Source organism: Rattus norvegicus, chromosome 3, assembly GCF_036323735.1.
Source record: "Rattus norvegicus strain BN/NHsdMcwi chromosome 3, GRCr8, whole genome shotgun sequence".
In the NCBI taxonomy this organism is placed as follows: Eukaryota; Metazoa; Chordata; class Mammalia; order Rodentia; family Muridae; genus Rattus; species Rattus norvegicus.
Genome location: NC_086021.1, coordinates 90621156 through 90640011, shown reverse-complemented (window position 1 = coordinate 90640011; position 18856 = coordinate 90621156). Strand labels below are relative to the sequence as shown.

General features: G+C 44.3%; 1 protein-coding gene across 1 annotated transcript; it reads right to left on the bottom strand.

The window, feature by feature from the left end:
• Positions 1-12311: 12311 nt before the first annotated feature.
• On the bottom strand, positions 12312-15957 carry Aplnr (apelin receptor). The gene has a single exon (NM_031349.2). The coding sequence runs from the start codon at positions 15732-15734 to the stop codon at positions 14601-14603; it is 1134 nt and encodes a 377-aa protein (NP_112639.1). The 5' UTR covers positions 15735-15957; the 3' UTR covers positions 12312-14600.
• Between the last annotated feature and the right edge of the window lie 2899 nt (positions 15958-18856).

Genomic DNA, 18856 nt, shown 5'->3' with positions numbered 1-18856 from the left:
TCTGTTGACTTCACTTAAAATGCCAGAAGGATGTAAATCTGCTTCCTAGTGTAGCAAAAATAAACTTGATCAAACTAAACTCACAGAAACGTCTCACCCCTATCGTAGGGATCTTCATAGGCCTGGGACACGCTGAGTAGAGAATATTGTCTCTTGCAGTATGACCACTGGTATCTGTTTCCCTGGTTACACTCTGTGCTCTTGTGACCTAGCACTAGAGAAAGAGATGCTTCCCACCCCTGCATTCGATAAGTACAAGTAGGCTGTCCTTGTGACTCAGAAGCTGGCTCCAAAGATCATTTCTCTGAAGGAGTTTCCAGAAGTGGCTGGAACAATGGCAGCATCACTAGAAAGAAGTCTGTCACCTCCCACGGAAGTGACTTTGAGGGACAACATATTTTTGAATTTGTAATTTTGGAAACTTTGCCAGAACACCACTCCCATTACAGAGTGCAAAAGAAAGCGCCGAGTCAGGAAAACAGGAGTTAGGTGCAATGCTGTCACCAGGCCCCTACACATTTGAGTTATTTTCCCTTCTCTGGGCCTCAGTTTCCCCGTCTATAAAAATTGTCTCTAAAGATATTGATATCGTACTTTTGCTGTGCTCCAACCAAAAGCTACACAACTAAAGAGTAAGTTAAATCCAGCCCATGACTTCCATATTGCATCCTGGGAAATTAGGAGGAGCTGTTTCTACCAAGAGGAAGGCAATTGGGTCCTGATTTACAGTAGACCAGTCACATTCCGAGTTGTCTGCTCAACTCCTTGAGGAGGCATTTGTCCCACTCAGGGTTATAGTCATATTTGCTACCCACTACTCCCTGTACTCCACTGATAAACATGAACCTGTATCTCTCACTGAGAGTCTTGTGGATAAAGTTTATATTTTAGTCATTTAAATAGCAGTAACTCGAAATGTCAATATCTGTGTGTGCAACTCATTCAGCCACAGTCTGGTTCCCTGATGTCTCCCATCCAACTACCTCTTTCCTCAGACCAATACAGTCACCCACTCAGCAGTAACACTGCAGACTACGCCATGACCAGAAACTGCTCCTGCTCTGTCCTTGTCTTTGCCCTCTACTTTTGGTTCTTCCCCCTCCCACATTCCTTTCCCTTATCTTGACCACCCACTGATCCTATCACCTATCACATGCTGACCTTCTGTCTTCCTGATTCCTTCCTTACACACATTGCAAAACTTTTTAATGACTCTTTGCAAGTGCTTCTACACTCTCTCATCTCCTCTGCCACATTCACCTTGGAAAGTTCCAACATTTGCTCAGCACCATCTCTGGGCCTATCGCACTACAGCTAAAGGCTGCCAGAGAGAACTCACACAACCTGGCTAAGTGATTTCAGTTTTTAACTCATGGACGCCAATCTCATGTGGGAAAATCGGCTCTTGGAAATTTCGTTTTTTCTTCTCCCAGGAGTAAAATTTATTCCCACAAAGCTTTCCACAGGTTTCTCATTACACCGTGTTCAGGGCCTCGTATTATAACTCACTTAAGAATTAGAAGTCGTGAGCAAGGCAGTGGTGGTGCACATCTTTAATGCCAGCATCCAGGAGGCTAAAGTAGTTGGATCTCTGAGTTTGAGGCTGGCCTGTTCTAAAGAGCAAGTTCCAAGGCTATCCTGTCTCAAAAAACAAAACAAAACAAAACAAAACAAAACAAAACAAAAGACAGTCACAAAACCAAAAACTTCTCATTGTCCCACCACCAAAATTTACTGATATATTTTTTCTTTTTTTATTGAACTTCCTCTAGTTTTTTTTTTCCACATACATTAATTATACCAAATAATGGGTTTCGTTAGGATACTTTCATATGTGTATGTAATATATTTTCATCACATTCCCCAATACCCTTTCTTTGTTCCCCCATTCCTTGGTGACCTCCTGTTCTTCACCAGAAAGTGCCCCCTCTGTGGCTGTTCCCTTTATCAGCAGCCATTAACTATGTCTGCATCCTCACAGAGGCCCTGTGACAGGAACGCACATTGGCTTATATTCTGGTTTGTAGGATGAGTTTTCCACAGACCACTCCTAGTACAGAATCTGCCTTTGTATTTCTAGTTTTTTTTTTTAAGTTTTCCCCTTTGTTTCACATACTGCTCACTTCTCTATTTGTACTTCCTGCCAGATTTTAAAGTTTCCACAAGCATTCTTTCTACCCCACAACACCATTCTATTTGTCTTCTACAATATAATCCTGTTACTACCCTGATCCAGTCCCAGAAACAGCTTTCTGGTTTCTTTTCAAATAACCCAACAGTAGCGCTTTTCATCGCCCTATCTCCATGATGCTCAGATTTTTATTACCAGTCCAGACACCCTTCAGGATGCTTCTCCTCATCCCCATTTCTCCCTCTCACTGACTTTCACTCTCACACCCCCTCTTTCCTCGTCTTCCTCCACAGCACCCATCTTACTAATGATTACTACCTTCTCCAGAGATACTCAAGCCTGAAACCTTGGATAAATCTCATGTGTGCCTACATCCCAGCCATCAGAAGTAACTACATGTTCTGCATCAAATATTAGGACTCAAATCTGTGTCTCTTCTTAGTATCTATGGAGACCCCTTACATGACCCAACTTCAAGCTCATCCTGGCCTCTGAAGTAGCATCCATCTGGTGCTTCTGCTTTCCTCCTACTTCATTTCCATTCAATCTCTTTACAAAGGTCTGTGAGATAGCTTCTTGTTGCCCTTAGAATAACATCCCCTCTTGCCATGGCCTTCAAAGTTCCCTGTGATCCTGCCCTTATCTGTCTCTCTAACTTTGTATCATGCCACCCTCCGCCTGGCTTCCTGTCCATTAGCTTTCCAGTTGTCCTAACCTTAGAAACTACTAACATCTTTTCTGCTTCAACGTCTGCATTTGCTGATCCCAGAACTCTCTTAGTCAGCATGTCAGACAGCAGACCCACTCTAATCTAAAATCCATATCCCAAGATGCTCTTACAGGACTACCTAATCTGAAGTACCCTCAATGTTATTTTCCACCTTGAATATTATTTCTTTCATAGCATTTTCAAAACAGGATGTCCAAGTCTTCATTTATGTATGTGCCAATTATCTATTCCTAAGAAAATGCTAGGTTTCAGACAAGGGCCAGGTCGATCTTATTCTCCCTCATAATCTCAATAGCTAGTGAGTGACAAAGTGATTTCTCAGAATAATTTCATAGATTAATGAATGACCATTGCAATGGTCTACAACCTAATGTTCTTGCAGGGATACCTTAAGCCCAAGCTATCCTATTCTTCACAGGATATTCCTATTCCTTTCCACCTCTCATGCCTGTCTTCATACTGTCTCATCAGTCTGGATGCCTCCTACCACCCAGGTCTACATTCATTCAACTTGCCAAAATCCTGGTCATCATTCAAGAGACACCATTAACTCTAATGCCTGAGATTCCACCATTAAAGATTCTCTGTACGGGGTTGGGGATTCAGCTCAGTGGTAGAGCGCTTGCCTAGCAAGCGCAAGGCCCTGAGTTCAGTCCCCAGCTCTGAAAAAAAAGAAAAACGGAAAAAAAAAAAAGATTCTGTGTACCATAGAATGGCAGTCCATAAGAGTGGTCATTCAGAATCACATGTGCCAGTTCAGTTGCCCAGAGTGCAGCTCTCTGGAAGATACCCACATCTAGAGTTATCATCAGATGAAAAAGACCATCTCTGCCTACTGGAGTTTGGATCTTGATTATCTTCCCATTGCCAATGTGTTAAAACCTTGATCACCCAGGTAGCACTGTTGGGGGGTGGTGTAACACTTAGGAAGGGGATTTAAGCACTGGGGGATACCCTTGAAGGGGACTATGGGACCTTAATTCTTGACCATGATTTAAATAGTTTTTCTCTATCACATGTTCCCTCCACCATACCTGCCCAGAGAAAATAGGGCAATCAGTTACAGACTAGAACCTCCAAAACACTAGCTAAAGAGATCTGCTATGTTGATAAGTTAATCGGAAGTGATAACTCTCCAATCTTGTTCAATCTTTTCATGTTATACACGGGAAAGTGAGGCAGAACTCATAGCTTTTCCGGAGACAATTAAAGTAGTGCTGAGAAAGGAATTTTCCCTCTGAACTTAACTTTGGAATTATTTCAAACATTTTTTTCCTACCCCACCTCCCTGAATCAGTGAAGCTAAGACCCACTCAAATCTGAAAGGCTATGATTTTTTAAAATCTAAAACTATTTATGCAGTATACTATTTTTGATCTTTTTTTTCAACAAACTTCTGACCAGATTAATTTATATGCAAACTTCTGTCAAATGTTTTTAGCTCTATTTTGTTGTTATCACCACAATAAAAAAAATATTTTAAATTCAAGAAGTATTAAAAGCCAATGTCACATTTCCCAAGTTGAGCATTCCTTTCTGCCACATGCCCTTTTTTCAAATATAGAGGTCTTCCAAGCCCTCTGCAGTGCAAAGGAGTACATCAAGTCACTTTCCCTTGTAACATGAGAGTCGAAAGAAGAACAACGGAAGAAAATTAAAACCTATTGATTGACTCTAATGTGACGGAGGCTGCTTGCCACTGCAAAGATTACCTTGTGTGACTTTCATAACAATCCTGTGAGGTAACTACCTTTGCTATTGTATTTTACAGATGATAATGAGTGTTAGGTTCTGATTCTTTGATCATTTGAGTGTTTCCCAAGTACTAATCACTTCTACCATGGGTAAAATTTCTTTAGAAAGAAGATGTTCAAGGTTCTAAAGATCTTTCTCAGTGGCTTAAGAGCCACATGTAAGCACGAGACTAGAATTCTGGATCTCTGAGTAGCCACATAAAGGAAGGCTAAGTGTGGCAACCCAGCTGTTATTGTAGCCTTGGAAGGTGGAACAAAGGATCCCCAGAGAAGGTTGGCTAGCAAGTCTAGTCATATTGTCAATCAGGCTCTGGGTTTAACTAAGAGATCCTATCTCAATAAATATGGTTGAAGAGTGATCCATGATGATTCTTGACATCAACTTCAGACCTCCAAGTACGTGAGCACCTACACACATGCATAGCTATAGACCAAACAAAGAAAAATAGACAGGGTATTCTAGATTCTCTCCATACCTATTGAGTTGTGTTCTGAATTTTAATAACACTTGCTGATGATTTGTCTACATAAATAAAATCTTGGAAATCAATGATCTAGATTTTACAGCCCAATAAAAGCTGAACTGGGATTCAAGTTTAATCTCTCTTAATACAATAAACAAGAGACACATAAATTTCATGTTTTTTAAAAAGGCAACTTAAGTTGTCCCAACACAAACTGTAAGCATCCAAACCATGTTGGCCACCTATCTTTGGAGTATTTCTTCCAAAGCAGTCTGTTTCACAGAAAAGAGGCAACCTGATGTTATGAAAAAGCATTCAGGTCAATTTCAGAATCAGAAGAAGCAAATCAACCAGACCAGATACCACTTAGCTATGTCATTCATCAAATAGCATGGCATGGTGACTGGTACCCCACATCATATTTTTATTATTTACCACAACATACCAGGGCTTCACTGTTTCCTCTATTGAGATGGGAGATTTCAAGAGATCCCTTCCAGCCCTATAATGCTGTGGTTTCAGGCCACACTTCCTCTATTGAGATGGGAGGCTTAGAGTAATCCCTCCCAGCCCCATAATGCTGTGGTTTTAGCTCATTGTTCTCTCATCACTCCTGACATGGTCATAGCTGAAAGAATTTCCTTTCCTAGCCTGTACCATCCCTTCGGTAACTGCTGTATGGCTTTTCTCAAGCATAAAAATAACTTGTTATTATCACAGCAAACAATCACCATCTTCCAGGGTCCCTGAAAGCCTGACAGCACCCACAATACAGAGTTCACTGCCAGCTGGATCCCAGCAATGCTTGAGGTCTTCCAGGTCTCCAGCCGGAAACCAACTAGCCACCATATTGGTGTGTCCATTTTCCTAAGAGCAAAGGTTATTTCCTTGTTCTTCAATCATAAGACCTTGGGATATCAGTCTCCAGACTCTAGGTCATTGAGTCCTGCCACTAAAGTCCTCAGTCTACCAGAGACCAGACTGAAGCCAACTAGGGCAAAGTCTCAATCCCTGTCATTGGCTGAGGCTGTTTATCCCCTTCACACAGGAAGACCTTTTGAACCTATAGATATACTTCTGAGTCAGAAGAAAGATTGCCAATTTTCTTGGATGCCCTTAACCCTGACACAGATTTTTCAGAGACCGGAAGAAAGGTTTTTCTTGAGTGTTTTGTAGAGGAGGAAGTCCAAGATTTTGTTTTACATTCAATCAGTACAACCCTTCATCAGAACAATTCTTCCTCTATGAACCGTAGGTGGCTATACATGGATTCCCAGCAGCCCGGCTGACTCAGTACCGGTTCCAGCTGGCACTGATACCTTTCCCAGGAAGCCAGCCAGCTTTGCAATCACTCATCCAACCAAATAGACTTGAAAACATAATCTTCAGCATTAACACTGAACTGATCGCTATAAAGTCATGATGTGTAGAGTTCAGAAGTAAGGATACAAGAAAGAAAGAAATGGAATGCTATCTCCAAAGTTATACTGAAATAGTCAAAATGATAGTCATTAAGAAAAGTAATAACAAATGCTGTTGAGGATGGAGGGGGATAAAAAATGAGCCCTCATATACTGCTAGTGAGACTGTAAGCTAATCCAACCACTATAGAACATAGACAGTATGGCCGTTTCTCTAAAAACAGCTTGCCCTGTGCTTAACAGAAATACTTACACATTGAGGTTATTGCAGCTCTACATGCAATAGCTAAACTATGGAACCAGCAACAGAAGAATGGATAGGAAAGTATGGTATAGTCACACAAAAGGATTATTTTCAGCCACAAAGAAGAAGGAAGTTATGTTGATTGCGGGAAAATGGCCACTGGGAATAATCATACTCAGAGAATTAAACCAGAAAGACAAAAATCGTATTTTCCCTAATTTGTATATCCTAGGTTTTATATACATACCTAAGATCATGTATGTCCACATGACATAAAGGTAAAAGTAAAACTATGTAAAGGGTCAGAGGAGACGAGTGAGGGCAATAAAAGGAACAATGGCCGAGCGAGGGGGAATATGCTCAGTGCACAATGTGTATGCATGTATTTATGGATGTGCATGGGCATGTTTATATGTAATTGATAAAGAGGAAATTACCGGAAGTGCCCCAGCCCCATGGCCCAACCTGTGCTTTGTTCTAGCCGTGTGTTCCTCAGGAACAGCCACAGACATAAAGCCATTTGGTTTAATTAGGTGCATGCTTTCTGATACCCTGCTTCTCTCCTGCCTCCTCCTGATTTAACTCATTTCCCTGGCTTCTTTGACAAGAAATCGACTTGTTTGCTGTAAATAAAAAAACAATTCACCTCACCACTCATTCTAGCGGTTCACTCGTTGACGCAGATAGCCTGTATATGCCTACTACATCCCAGACAGTGGGGAAACAAAAATCTGTAAACAAGGTCCTGCTCCAGAGCAGCTGGCCATGGGGCAGATATGATGGGCAAGAATGAAGAGCTTTTCTCAAAGCAGGCCTCTCCTAGAGACTTCTTCCTAATACCAGGGCATGTGGGCTGAGATGTAGGTAGCATCGTGCTCGATTGGGGAGTGTCAACCAGGTTTAAAAAAAATTCATCCGGGGTTGGGGATTTGGCTCAGTGGTAGAGCGCTTGCCTAGCAATCGCAAGGCCCTGGGTTCGGTTCCCAGCTCCGAAAAATAGAAAAATAGAAAAAAAATTCATCCATGGTACATCTAAAAGCAGCTTCAGGTAGACACACAATTAAGAGGTATGTCACACACTCGAGTGCCACAGTACGAGACAACATAGGGTGAGGTGCCCACCAAATACTAGCATGCTTTTGTCTCATACACTCCGGTTTGCATTTGTCCGGGCAACAAAATGGGTCTTAAGGTGGTGACTTGAAGGAGAAAGAAAGCCAAACATGTAAACCCTAGTGGAGCTGAGTGTGGGCCCATGTTTTAGCCAGTGTGATAGCTCTACTGTGAGTCCTGCATGTGAGAGGGAGAGAGAGAGAGAGAGAGAGAGAGAGAGAGAGAGAGAGAGAGAGAACATGTTTAGCTCCACAGCATCCTGTGATTTGCCCGCAGTGTCACTGACTACTTGTTATCATTCTTTGTTGAATTACAAGAAGAGCATGAATGGCTTGAATGTTATTTAGTGTTTTTTTTACTCATCACCTAGCATATGCCTAGAAAATGGGGATTATTTTTTTAAAAAAAGCATTTGCTTTACAAAGAGCCATGGAACAAAATACCTGACCGATATTTCTTAAAGGCACCAAATACAGTATCTAAGAAGCTTCCAGAGCTACAAGAAGCCTAAGAAATATGATGACTGATTGCGACATCAGATTCTGGAACTGGAAAAGTACATTAAGGTTGGGTTGGTTTTTTTTTTAGTTTGCTCTTTTTTTCTCTCTCTCCTCTTTTTTTTTTTTTAAGTCAGGAAACCTACGTGAAGAATGAGCATTAATTAACAGTAATGCACCAACATGCTTCATTAACTATGACAAGTGTATCGTGCTAATGTAAGACATTAATTATAAAGGAAATTGGGTGTGTAATGTACAAGAGCTCTCTGTACTAAACCAGCAGTTATTCTGTGAACCTGAAGCCCTTCTCAAACAAAAGATTTAGCAAAACTTTAGATAATCTGCTAGTGTCTCTCCCTTTCCCAGCAGGAGTTCATCTTTGGTCTCAGTCCATTTGCTTTATGTATTGTCAAAAAGAGAGAGATCTTCACAAGCCTGAACATGCTCTTGCCTAATAGCAGAAAGCCTGAGTTCTAGTTCCAGCCTTGCCACTTTCCCACTGTGTGACCGTGTGTAAACTATTCTCCTTCCCCTCTTTAGGTCGCCTATCCGTTAGTGAAGAAAATAAGGCTAGACAGCCTTTCAAATTGATCCCAAATTGGGGTGATGCCTGACTGACCCTCAGTTATCTCCTAAGATAACCCTAAGTAAAGAGCACATCATGAGGAAGGATGTCTTGAATGAATATGCTATAGCAGGGCTTAAACATACTTGATTCCCGCAAAACTTACATCAAGTCTTTGGGAAGTTCATAGGGACATTACCATAATGAATGGATTAGTGTCTTTTTCAAGAAACTAGGTAAGATCCCTTGAGACTGGACTAGCTTTTCTGGAAGCAACTTCTATCTTGTAGGGTTAAACTAGTTACTGGAAAAGTGGGTTATTATATAATAATATAATAATATTTCTATATAGAAAGGGTACTTCTTGTATTTTGACCTTTCTTAATAATGCCATATCCCCCTTCCACTTCTCCACCGTGACTGATGAAACAATTCACAAAAAGACCAACAAAATACTTCACCAAAAAACAAGCAAATGTCAGCATCATGCTCTTGGGTCTCCACAATCATGACTTATCTATACAAGTCTCTTTCCTTTACAAATTAATCAGCTTAGAGTGTTTTACTATAGCAACATAGAATGTGCTGAAAATATGTATATATTTATACATACTATACATGCATACATTTATTTATACATATATATTTCTCAATCCATTCTGTGTTGCCATAATAAAATATACATATATGTATGCATGTATATAAAAATATACCCATGTATATGCCCATATATGTGTATATACATGTATATATGTGTGTGTATACTATCAAAATATTTTTTTCTTTTTAAGACAAGTTCTCACTATTTAGCCCTGGGTTGTCCTAGAATTCACCAGTAGACAAGAATGGCCTTCACCAAGATCCACTTGCCTCTGCCTACCGGGTGCCAAAATAAAAGGCATGTTCCAAACACCTAGTTAGGCTCTAACATTTTAACACTTTAACTTTACATGGAAAGCATTATATTCTACCCAATGTTTCAAACTCTTCTTTGAAAAGCTATACCCTGTGGATCAAGCCCTGTAAGCTGTCAACTCACTGGCAGGCAGATAGAGCAGCCAGCTAGATGGTGGGTTGCCTGATCTAGATCCCCATGGGGGACTTCACCATGGCTTCTGGAAGTAAGGTATTTTACAAAGCCATCTAACTGTCTCTCTTAGAATCTTTTTCCAACATGCCCAGAGTAAAAGGGTCCAGAATTCCTCAGTCCGTGGTGAGTGTACCCAGGTAGATGACTGGAAGGACAGACAAAGTCTCAAGTCTGTAAATTAAAAGCGTTTAAATGCCTGTTCCCCATCCTCAATCTATATAAGGACTTGTATTGTCGCCCTAGCTCCCAATCTCCCTGCCATCCATGCTTTGGAAATCACAGAGTTTTCCTCTGTGACTGGCCAGCCCACCTCCCAGACGTGAAGTGGTCATACATGAAGCTAGGACGCAGGCCTCTTTCCAGCTCCTCAGAGGGGCTGTGCTCTGTATTTTCCCTGGGAATTTCTTCTGCCCAAATATTTCATCATTAACAGCTCAGCAACCACACTCCGAAAACCAGGTTCCTGGTATCCATCCTCCGCCATCTCTCATTCTGCGGCCCCAGGACAAACTCCTGGGGCACTGCATGCCTTCCCTCTCTCAGAGCTGACCCTCTAGCTGTCATCTTTCCTGTCACTGTCTCTATCAGCAACCTATGGTGCTGTGAGCCCCAGCGGCCTGCCCTCCCCCCACCTCCCCACCTCCTATCCAGCACTCAGCATGCAAATGAAGTAAGGTGTGAACAACTAAACCATTAAGTACTCTATAGTTTTATAATGCTCTCTCTAAGTTAACTCAAATTTCTTAGGAGACTTTTTGATAGCATCATATGAAAAGAAAAGAAAAGAAAGGAAAAGAAAAGAAAAGGACCCAGTTACAGTCATAAATTCCTGATAGCGTTTCCCTTTTAAGAAAAGGGGATCCTTGTGCTTATAGTCCTGCTGCCCCTATTTCCTTATGCCTCTCTCCCTTGGCATCTCTGTCCCTCTCCTCTCCTCCCTTCTCTCTCTCTCTCTCTCTCCCTCTCTCTCTCTCTCTGTAGCTCTCTTTCTCTCCCTCTCTCTCCCCCTACCTCCATTCCATCCTTGTTCTGTCTCTTACCATCTCCTTTGCATATCCTGTCTCTGTCTCTCTATCTCTCCCCATCTGTCTCTCCCGAGCATCCCCACCCTTCCCTGGCACTTCCTATCCTTCATGTGTGCCTGGCATCTTGCAGATGAGATTACATTTTCCTTCCCAACCATCTGGTGCTGCCTCATCTGTACTTCGGGGGAAGCTGCAGCATTCCATGGTCAAGAGTGTGTGGCCTTTGGAGTTAGACTCGTGACACTAGACCTGGCTCTTTCTCCTCATAGTCTGTGGTCAGGAGATACTGCTAATCTCTGTGTCTCAGATACTCATCAGCAAAGTGAGGCACAAGTGGAAGGTTCCTTCTCAGAGGAAGGTTGCAAGATAATGCCTGGAAAAAATGTAGCACACTTGTAAAACTGGATAAATATGAGCTCCTGCTACAGTTTCCCCTCCCCTCACCCCCCCCATGACTGTTTTTATGTCACCACCAAAGTTATTGGCTCCAGGGTGGTCTTCTTTGAAGATCAGCTAAACCTACTATTTCCTCCACAAATATCAGTTCAACTTCTTCCTCCTCCAAAGAGATTGTCGTCCAGAGCCCACTTTTCTTGAACCCAGCTGTCTTGTCTGTGTGCCTGCTTTAGTTCAGGAAGACTTGTATCTGGGTGAGGTATCCTTAGGCCTGACCTTCCCCCAGAAACCACCTGGGCTGTTTTTAGCACCTGTAAACACTAGAGTGACTGAATCTAAGAGATTCTGACTCCATAGGTCTGGAGTGACATCCAGGAACGGGAATTTTCAAGATTATCAGAATGGCTCCCATTGGAGAACAGAGCTTCAAAAGTCTGCCTTAAACTGTGGTGGTGAATGAAGCAATCAATCAGCGAGTGATAGCAAATTAACAGAGGTGAATGGTTAAGTCAGTGGGATATAGGGATAAAGGAAGGTGGGAAGGGATAGACCAGTTAAGGGCTAGAGAGAAGTAGGTAACTGATATTATTTTCCCCCAGATATAACCTGGGCTATAGGCAAAATATGTGCCCATAGTTCTGCAGTTTCCAGAACAGGAGGCTTAGCTATGCCCGTCCGTCCCACCTTTTCATTTGCCTGGTACCTGTTTCTGCATCTTCTTTCAGTCTCTTTTCCAGTTTTCCAGGAGATTCTCCCTCTTTGCCTCCCACGGATGCCCTTCCAGTATGCCCTCTCACCTCTACTGAAAAAGTTGCAACTGCAGGTTCTTCCACTTCTCTCAAGGTACTTTCAAATAAGGAGGCTTTGGACACAACAGCTACACAAAACAGTTTTTATTTGATGAACCACAGTGACTAACAAGATCAGGAAAAAAAAGCGCATTCTGAAGGTGGGATGGGGGTGGGGAAGAGAGCCTGCCTCCGCTGCTGTCTGTCCCAGTCATGGTTGAGATTCCTGTCTCCCAGAAGCCTCCTACAGCCTGTACTGGCTGCTTTGAGGATGGCCTGGCAGATGAAGACGCTGTGTGAAAGTTTCTGGCCTGAGACATGCAGAGCTCAGCTAAGAAAAGCTGTTTTCTCCATCCCCCACCACCACAACCCCCTTTTCTGCCCCAGGAGCAGGATCCCTGCCAGAGATGGTCCAACTGCATCAAGCCAGGCTCTTCCTGTCCAATGGCACATGTCTTGTCCTTGGTTTCCAGAGCCCTCCAAGAACAAAACCCGGAATACACACACCCATTTCCAGCTCACAGAGGCCCCGCTATTAATTTGATCCTTGAGAGCCCCACAGCGGCTTCAGTCACTCTTTCACAACCTTACCCCCCCCACACACACACACACAAAGGAGCAAGAGGAGCCAGCGAAGCCAAGAGGCTCAGTCCTGACAGAGAAGAGACCAAAAGCTCACCCTGTATTCTTTATCCTGTGGCAAGAAAGTGTCCTCCTTAGGAAGAGGGACACAGACCCCGAAGAGAGAGGGATGGGAAATAAGTCAGAGCCAGGGAAGGACACAGGAGAAGGGCCGTGATATAGTCTATAAGTCTGTTCTTGCCATTGTGGAATGGGGAGAGGAACTGGGGCCCAGCTCCAGATTTCTCCAGCCTTAGAACCAGATGCTACTGAGGAAACAGCTCCCTACAGAAAGCCTAGCACAAACATAGACTTCTTTCCTAAATACGGACCAGCCGTCGGAGTTCCCCAAATCCAGTGGGGGTGGACCCATATCTATTCTACACTCCCTCCATATGTCCTTCTTCCCCAAGTGGTCTGTGAGACCTATAGGAGCACAGGAGAAAGTGAGTGGGGGTTCACCCCAGTCCTTCATCAATGAAGCTTATGTGATACTCTTCTGGGTGTGTGTCGCGCACACACACACATACACACACATGCATATATATTTATATATACCCATATTGACAAAAACCAAATAGCCTTACCTAACCAAGTGACTCTTAGTGCCAAATAGCACCAAAACCTATAGAGAAGGTAGGGTGGGGGAGGACACAGGAGAAAGATCTGCTCTACAGTTCACAGTTCTGTAGGAGGTGGAGAGGCAAGGATTGGGGGAGGGGAGGCAAGCAGCATACAGACTAAATACAGATTCCCCTCTCACCCTTTCTCTGTTTTCCCTTCCCAACTCCCCCTTCATCCAAAGCCACCTCAGCCCTGCTGCCTTGCAATTCTCACAGACAATTTTAAAAAGTGATGGGAAGGATACTTGGTTATTGGTAGGATGCATTATTCACTAAGCATCATAGAGATTCTGCCAAAGAATCAAAGATCAGTCTAGCCCTGGTGGCTGAACCAACAATGAACTCATCCAACTTTTTGGAAAGATCGGAGCTGTGGGGACTAGAGTATTCATTGTTTGCCTACATACAGCCACCTGCTGGCTCTCAGAAAACAGGACAAGAACTCAAAAGATAAGTTACTCTTCAATTTTCAGGGTTCTTTACCCTTAAAAGCCCAGCAGGGGAGAAGGCACTGAGTATAGGCAGGAAGGTTTGAGGGGGAGGAAGCCACTAGAAGAGAAAGAGTTAGCGCTAGAAAGTGAGTAGCTGGGGTTGGGGATTTAGCTCAGTGGTAGAGCGCTTGCCTAGCAAGCGGAAGGCCCTGGGTTCGGTCCCCAGCTCCGGAAAAAAAAAAGAAAGAAAGAAAGAAAGAAAGAAAGAAAGAAAGAAAGAAAGAAAGAAAGAAAGAAAGAAAGAAGAAAGTGAGTAGCTGACAGAAACAATTTCTGCAACAGAGAAAACCAAAGCTCAGAGGGCTGAGCAAACAGAAAGAAACAAATTGGGTCAGGACTCACACTTCAACACTTTAGGGTTAACATTGACCCATTTACTACAAACAAAGTGACTGAGGTTTCAAGAAGTTAAGAGACTTGTGCAAGGTCAACCTCAGAAGTACTGAACAGCTGAGCTGTTTGCAAGGCTCCTTCCCTTTCCACTAAACCACAAGCGTGAGAAGAGAGGAGCAAGGCAGAGAGCTTGGAGGTGAGCAGAGAAGGGAATTCGGAGTCCAGGAGAAGCCATGCTACCTGGTTCTCAGAGCGTGAGGATGAAGTTTGGGTCAGGCCCCGAGGCACCAGGCTTCCCTCTGGTCCCAGCCCTAGTCCACAAGGGTTTCTTGGCTATAGGGGATAGATTTCTCATGCATCGGTTCTCCTCCCTTGCACATGTTGGGGCCGGGGCCCTGGCTGTGCCCAGAAGAATAACTGGCAGATTTCTCTGCACTGCTGCTGTGAGGGCTGCCTTTGCACCCGCTCTGGTCACAGCAGAGCATGGAGGTGCAGGCTCGGCGAAATCGGGGGTCAAAGAAGGCATAGAGGAAGGGGTTGAGGCAGCTGTTGACGTAACTGATGCAGGTGCAATAGGGAAAGACATTCATGAGGAAGCTGTCAAAGTCACAGGGCCAGTGCAGCAAATTGCCCAGCATGTAGAGAGTCTTCACCAGGTGGTAAGGCATCCAGCACAGGGCAAAGGTCACCACCAGCACCACGATGATGCTCAGCAGCCGGCGCCTCTTCCGCAGGCCCTCGATGCGCTCCTTTCGGAAATGGCCAGCGATGGTTTGGGCAATGAAGAAGTAACAGGTCAGCATGATGATGAAGGGCACCACAAAGCCCACAGCAGTGGAGGACACCCCAAGGCCCACCTCCCAGGCCCACTCTGAGTTTGAAGTGGCCACCATAGAGTAGTCCATGTAGCACTGGGTCTTGGTGCTGTTTTCCGGGATGTCAGTGGAACGGAACACCATGACGGGCACAGCTAGAAGGGCAGCCAGCACCCACAAGACTGCTGTGGCCACGGCCCCGCTGACTCGCAGCCTTAGTCGAGCGTTAGCCACTGGCCTGACAATGGCCAGGTATCGGTCAAAGCTGAGGCCGGTGAGGCAAAAGACACTGGCGTACATGTTGACAAAGATGAGGTAGCTGCTGAGCTTGCAAGAGAAGGTTCCAAAAGGCCAGTCAAACTCCCGGTAGGTATAAGTGGCCCACAGTGGCAAAGTCACCACAAAGGTCAAGTCAGCCACAGCCAGGCTGGCAATGAAGATGTCAGCTGAGCGTCTCTTTTCTCGGCTGCTCCAAAACACGGTCCAGAGCACCAGGCCATTGCCTGTGGTGCCTAGAAGGAAAACCAGAATGTAGATGGCAGGGATGAGAGCTCCAGAGGGCGTCCAGTCTGCGTAGTCACATTCAGACTGGTTGTCAGCCCCGTAGTAGTTGTAACCATCATCTTCCATGGTGGTGAATGGAGGGAAGCTGGGCAGTGAGTCCCAGGGACACCAGCTCCAAAGTTATCTCAGCAACTCAGCAAGCACCCTGGAGGCTTGGCTCAAACCTCAGAGTAAGTGGTCTGAGGGTGCTTAGAGCCCTTCCCGGCATGCAGAACTAGCCTCTCTGGGAGCTCAGACCCAGCAGGATGTGCTTCTCAGGCGGCTGCACCTCTACCTTCCTGGTCCTAGCCCAGCTCAGCTAAGACACTTCCTTGCACCCTCCTGAGTCTCCGTCTCCTCCTAAAAACTCCACACTCTCTCCTCCCACCCCCAGGCTAACCCCTCCCTCTCTAGTGAGTCTTAAGATCTTTAAGTCACAGCCCACTTCTTTTTCCTTCTTGCCACTGGGTAAGTAGACTAAATTGACCCCTACTGTGCTGGGCTGACAATTATCTGTGCTTGGCCAGCCTGCAACTCCTCCTGGTCCCACCTCCTCTCTCTAGCTGCTACCAGCCTTCACTCCAGACTCTTCACTCTGGTTCCCTCTGGCCACCACTTCATGCCTGCCTTTTTTGGGGGGGAGGGGTATCTATCCCCTTCCTCAGTATTCACCCTCCTGTTCTCACCCTCTCCCAACCCTTCTAAATGAGACAAATTATGCAGATTGAAATCCAGTTTGACCTGAATCCAGGACAAGCCCCAGGCAGAGAGGGTGTGATATTTCACAGGGGTGTCCCAGCATCTGGATGGTCCCTGCTGACCCTGCACTCCCACCCCACCCCCACCCAGATGAGACACTAGGATTCCCTGAACTTCATTCATTCTTCTCTACACATCGGCCTTCAACCCTAGGGTTTCTGAGAACTTTGGTGATTTGCAGACAAAAGCATAATGAAATGTCTTTACAGTTCATAAGCTGCTGGCAGACCAGAGTTTGTAGTTTGCAGATAGAGGTATTAGAAAGTTAGTTGACAGAGTCACAAAAGGAAAGAAACTAAGACAAACTGGCTCCTAGGCACATCATTAAATCTATGGGGAAACTGAGGCTTATGCTAAGTGTCTGATGACAAAGGTCACGGGGTAGATTTTGTTATGGTGGGTTGTTTACTTTTCTTCTTCTCTAAGCATGGGGGTGGGGGGGACAGTTCTAGCATGCCTTCAGGGATCTTTGGCTGTTGACTGAATAAGTAAAAGCCCGAACCGAATTGGGGAAGGAAGAAGAAAAGGAGAATAAATGTGTGAATTACTATGTGGCAAGAACATGTACTCGGGTCCTTACCAATCTCCATGGGTCAAGAGGTTTCATAAGACCACATGGGGTCAGGAAGTTGAGTTAGAGGAGGATGCAGAAAAAGAAGCAGCCCCGAGCAGATGTTGTAGTCACCCTCCCATCTGGCCTTGTCCCCAGGGCTCCGCAGGAAGAGGAAGGATGCTCAAGATAAGGGTTTTTTTGTTTTGTTTTGTTTTGTTTTAAGTGTGTCCTTTCTGTTTCACCTCCTCAAAGTGAGGGAAGCTACCTGGATGTGGGCAGGAAGATGAGAAGCTTAGCTTAATAGCAGAGTGTGAAGCCCTGAATTCCATGCCCCCCCCCAAAATCAGGGGATAAGGTTGGAAGATAGAAAGGAAGGGAGAGAAGGAAGGGAGAGAAAAGGAGTGGGAGAGAGGAAGGGGAAAGGTTGGTGCAGAATGAAATGGGCCAGAACTAGGTAAGCCTTAGTCATCCATGGCAAAGGCTTTCAAAGCTCATAACCTCTTCCTGGAAGGAGGGCTTATCAGTAAAGATCCCCAGCGATTTTCAAGTAGACAAATTCAGATACCTTCATGGATAAGTTAAGCATGTATTCAGGCAAAACAACCAGTTTGTGATAACAGGGAGTCAGATACTGTGACTAAGTAGAGTTTGTCTATAAAAAGACACTGAGCAGGCAGCACTATGCATGCCTACTGTGTAATACCAGCTACTTTAAAGGTGGACGTTGGAGAATCACTTGCATCCAAAAGTTTGGGGACAACCTTGGCAACACAAAGAGACTTTGTCTCAAATAAAACAGAAGGCCTCCTCAGTTCTGGTCTCTGGTTGCTATGCAGAAACGTTAACCAGTGTTCCCACACCTCGAGATTTTTTCAAGACAAGGTCTAATTCTGAATGCTTATCAGAAAGTATCAGGTTGACTAACATGGGGAATTAATTCCCTTTTTAAAGGAAATGTATTCTAGGCGCCAGGCAAGGTAGTACATGCCTATAATCCCAACAACTGAGAGGCAGAAACTGAAGTTTGAGGCAGAAATGAATTCAAGGAATTAACACCCATATCAAAATATAAAACAAGGCAAATGAAAGAGCTTGTAGCATCTCCATTGGTAGGTTTTGAACAGGAAGAGCTTCCTGAGGATAGGGGGTAGAAGAGACACAAAGGATATACTGACAAGGAAACCAGAAAATGCAAAGAGGAAAAATAAAAACAACAGTGACCAAGTCTTGGGATGCAATGGGGAAATGCAGGAAAGAGGGGTGGAAAGAAAGATAAGAAAGGACCTAAGGGCCTCTCTCTGGGTCTCCTGAGCACTGTACACTGCTCACATAGAGGGTCAGGCATTCTTCTATATGTTTTATTTGTCTCTTTGGTAAAACAATGTGAGAGATAGGCAAGGAGATGGCATGTGGGCCTGAGTTCATATCCCCAGCACACACATAAAAGCAGGAAAGACAGCATGCATCTGTAACCCACTACTTGATAGAGCACAGACAGAGAGACCCTTGGGCGTCACTGGCTAGCCAGCTTAGCTGAGGCAGTCAGGTTCAATGACAGGCCTTAGTCAAAAAATAGAGAAACTTTTGAGACATACATTCTTATAGCAATCTCTGGCTTCCATATGCATAGGTGAGTACACCTGCGTGCACGCGCGCGCGCACACACATACACACACACACACACACACACACACACACACACACTCACACACTCACACAGAACTTAGAAGATATATACTCTTATTTAGCCTTGGCAGAAAGATAAGGAAACAGAGACACAAGAGAGGCAAAGTAATTTGTTCTCTCAGCCACAAAATGAAGCCCTTCAACCATTTTAAAATTGGAATTGTCACATGATAAGCATTATATAGATATGGGAGGATGCTAGGATAGCTGT

What these genes read in the sequence shown, in the direction of transcription:
- Aplnr (NM_031349.2), bottom strand. Translation starts at nt 15,734, where the DNA reads ATGGAAGATGATGGTTACAACTACTACGGGGCTGACAACCAGTCTGAA.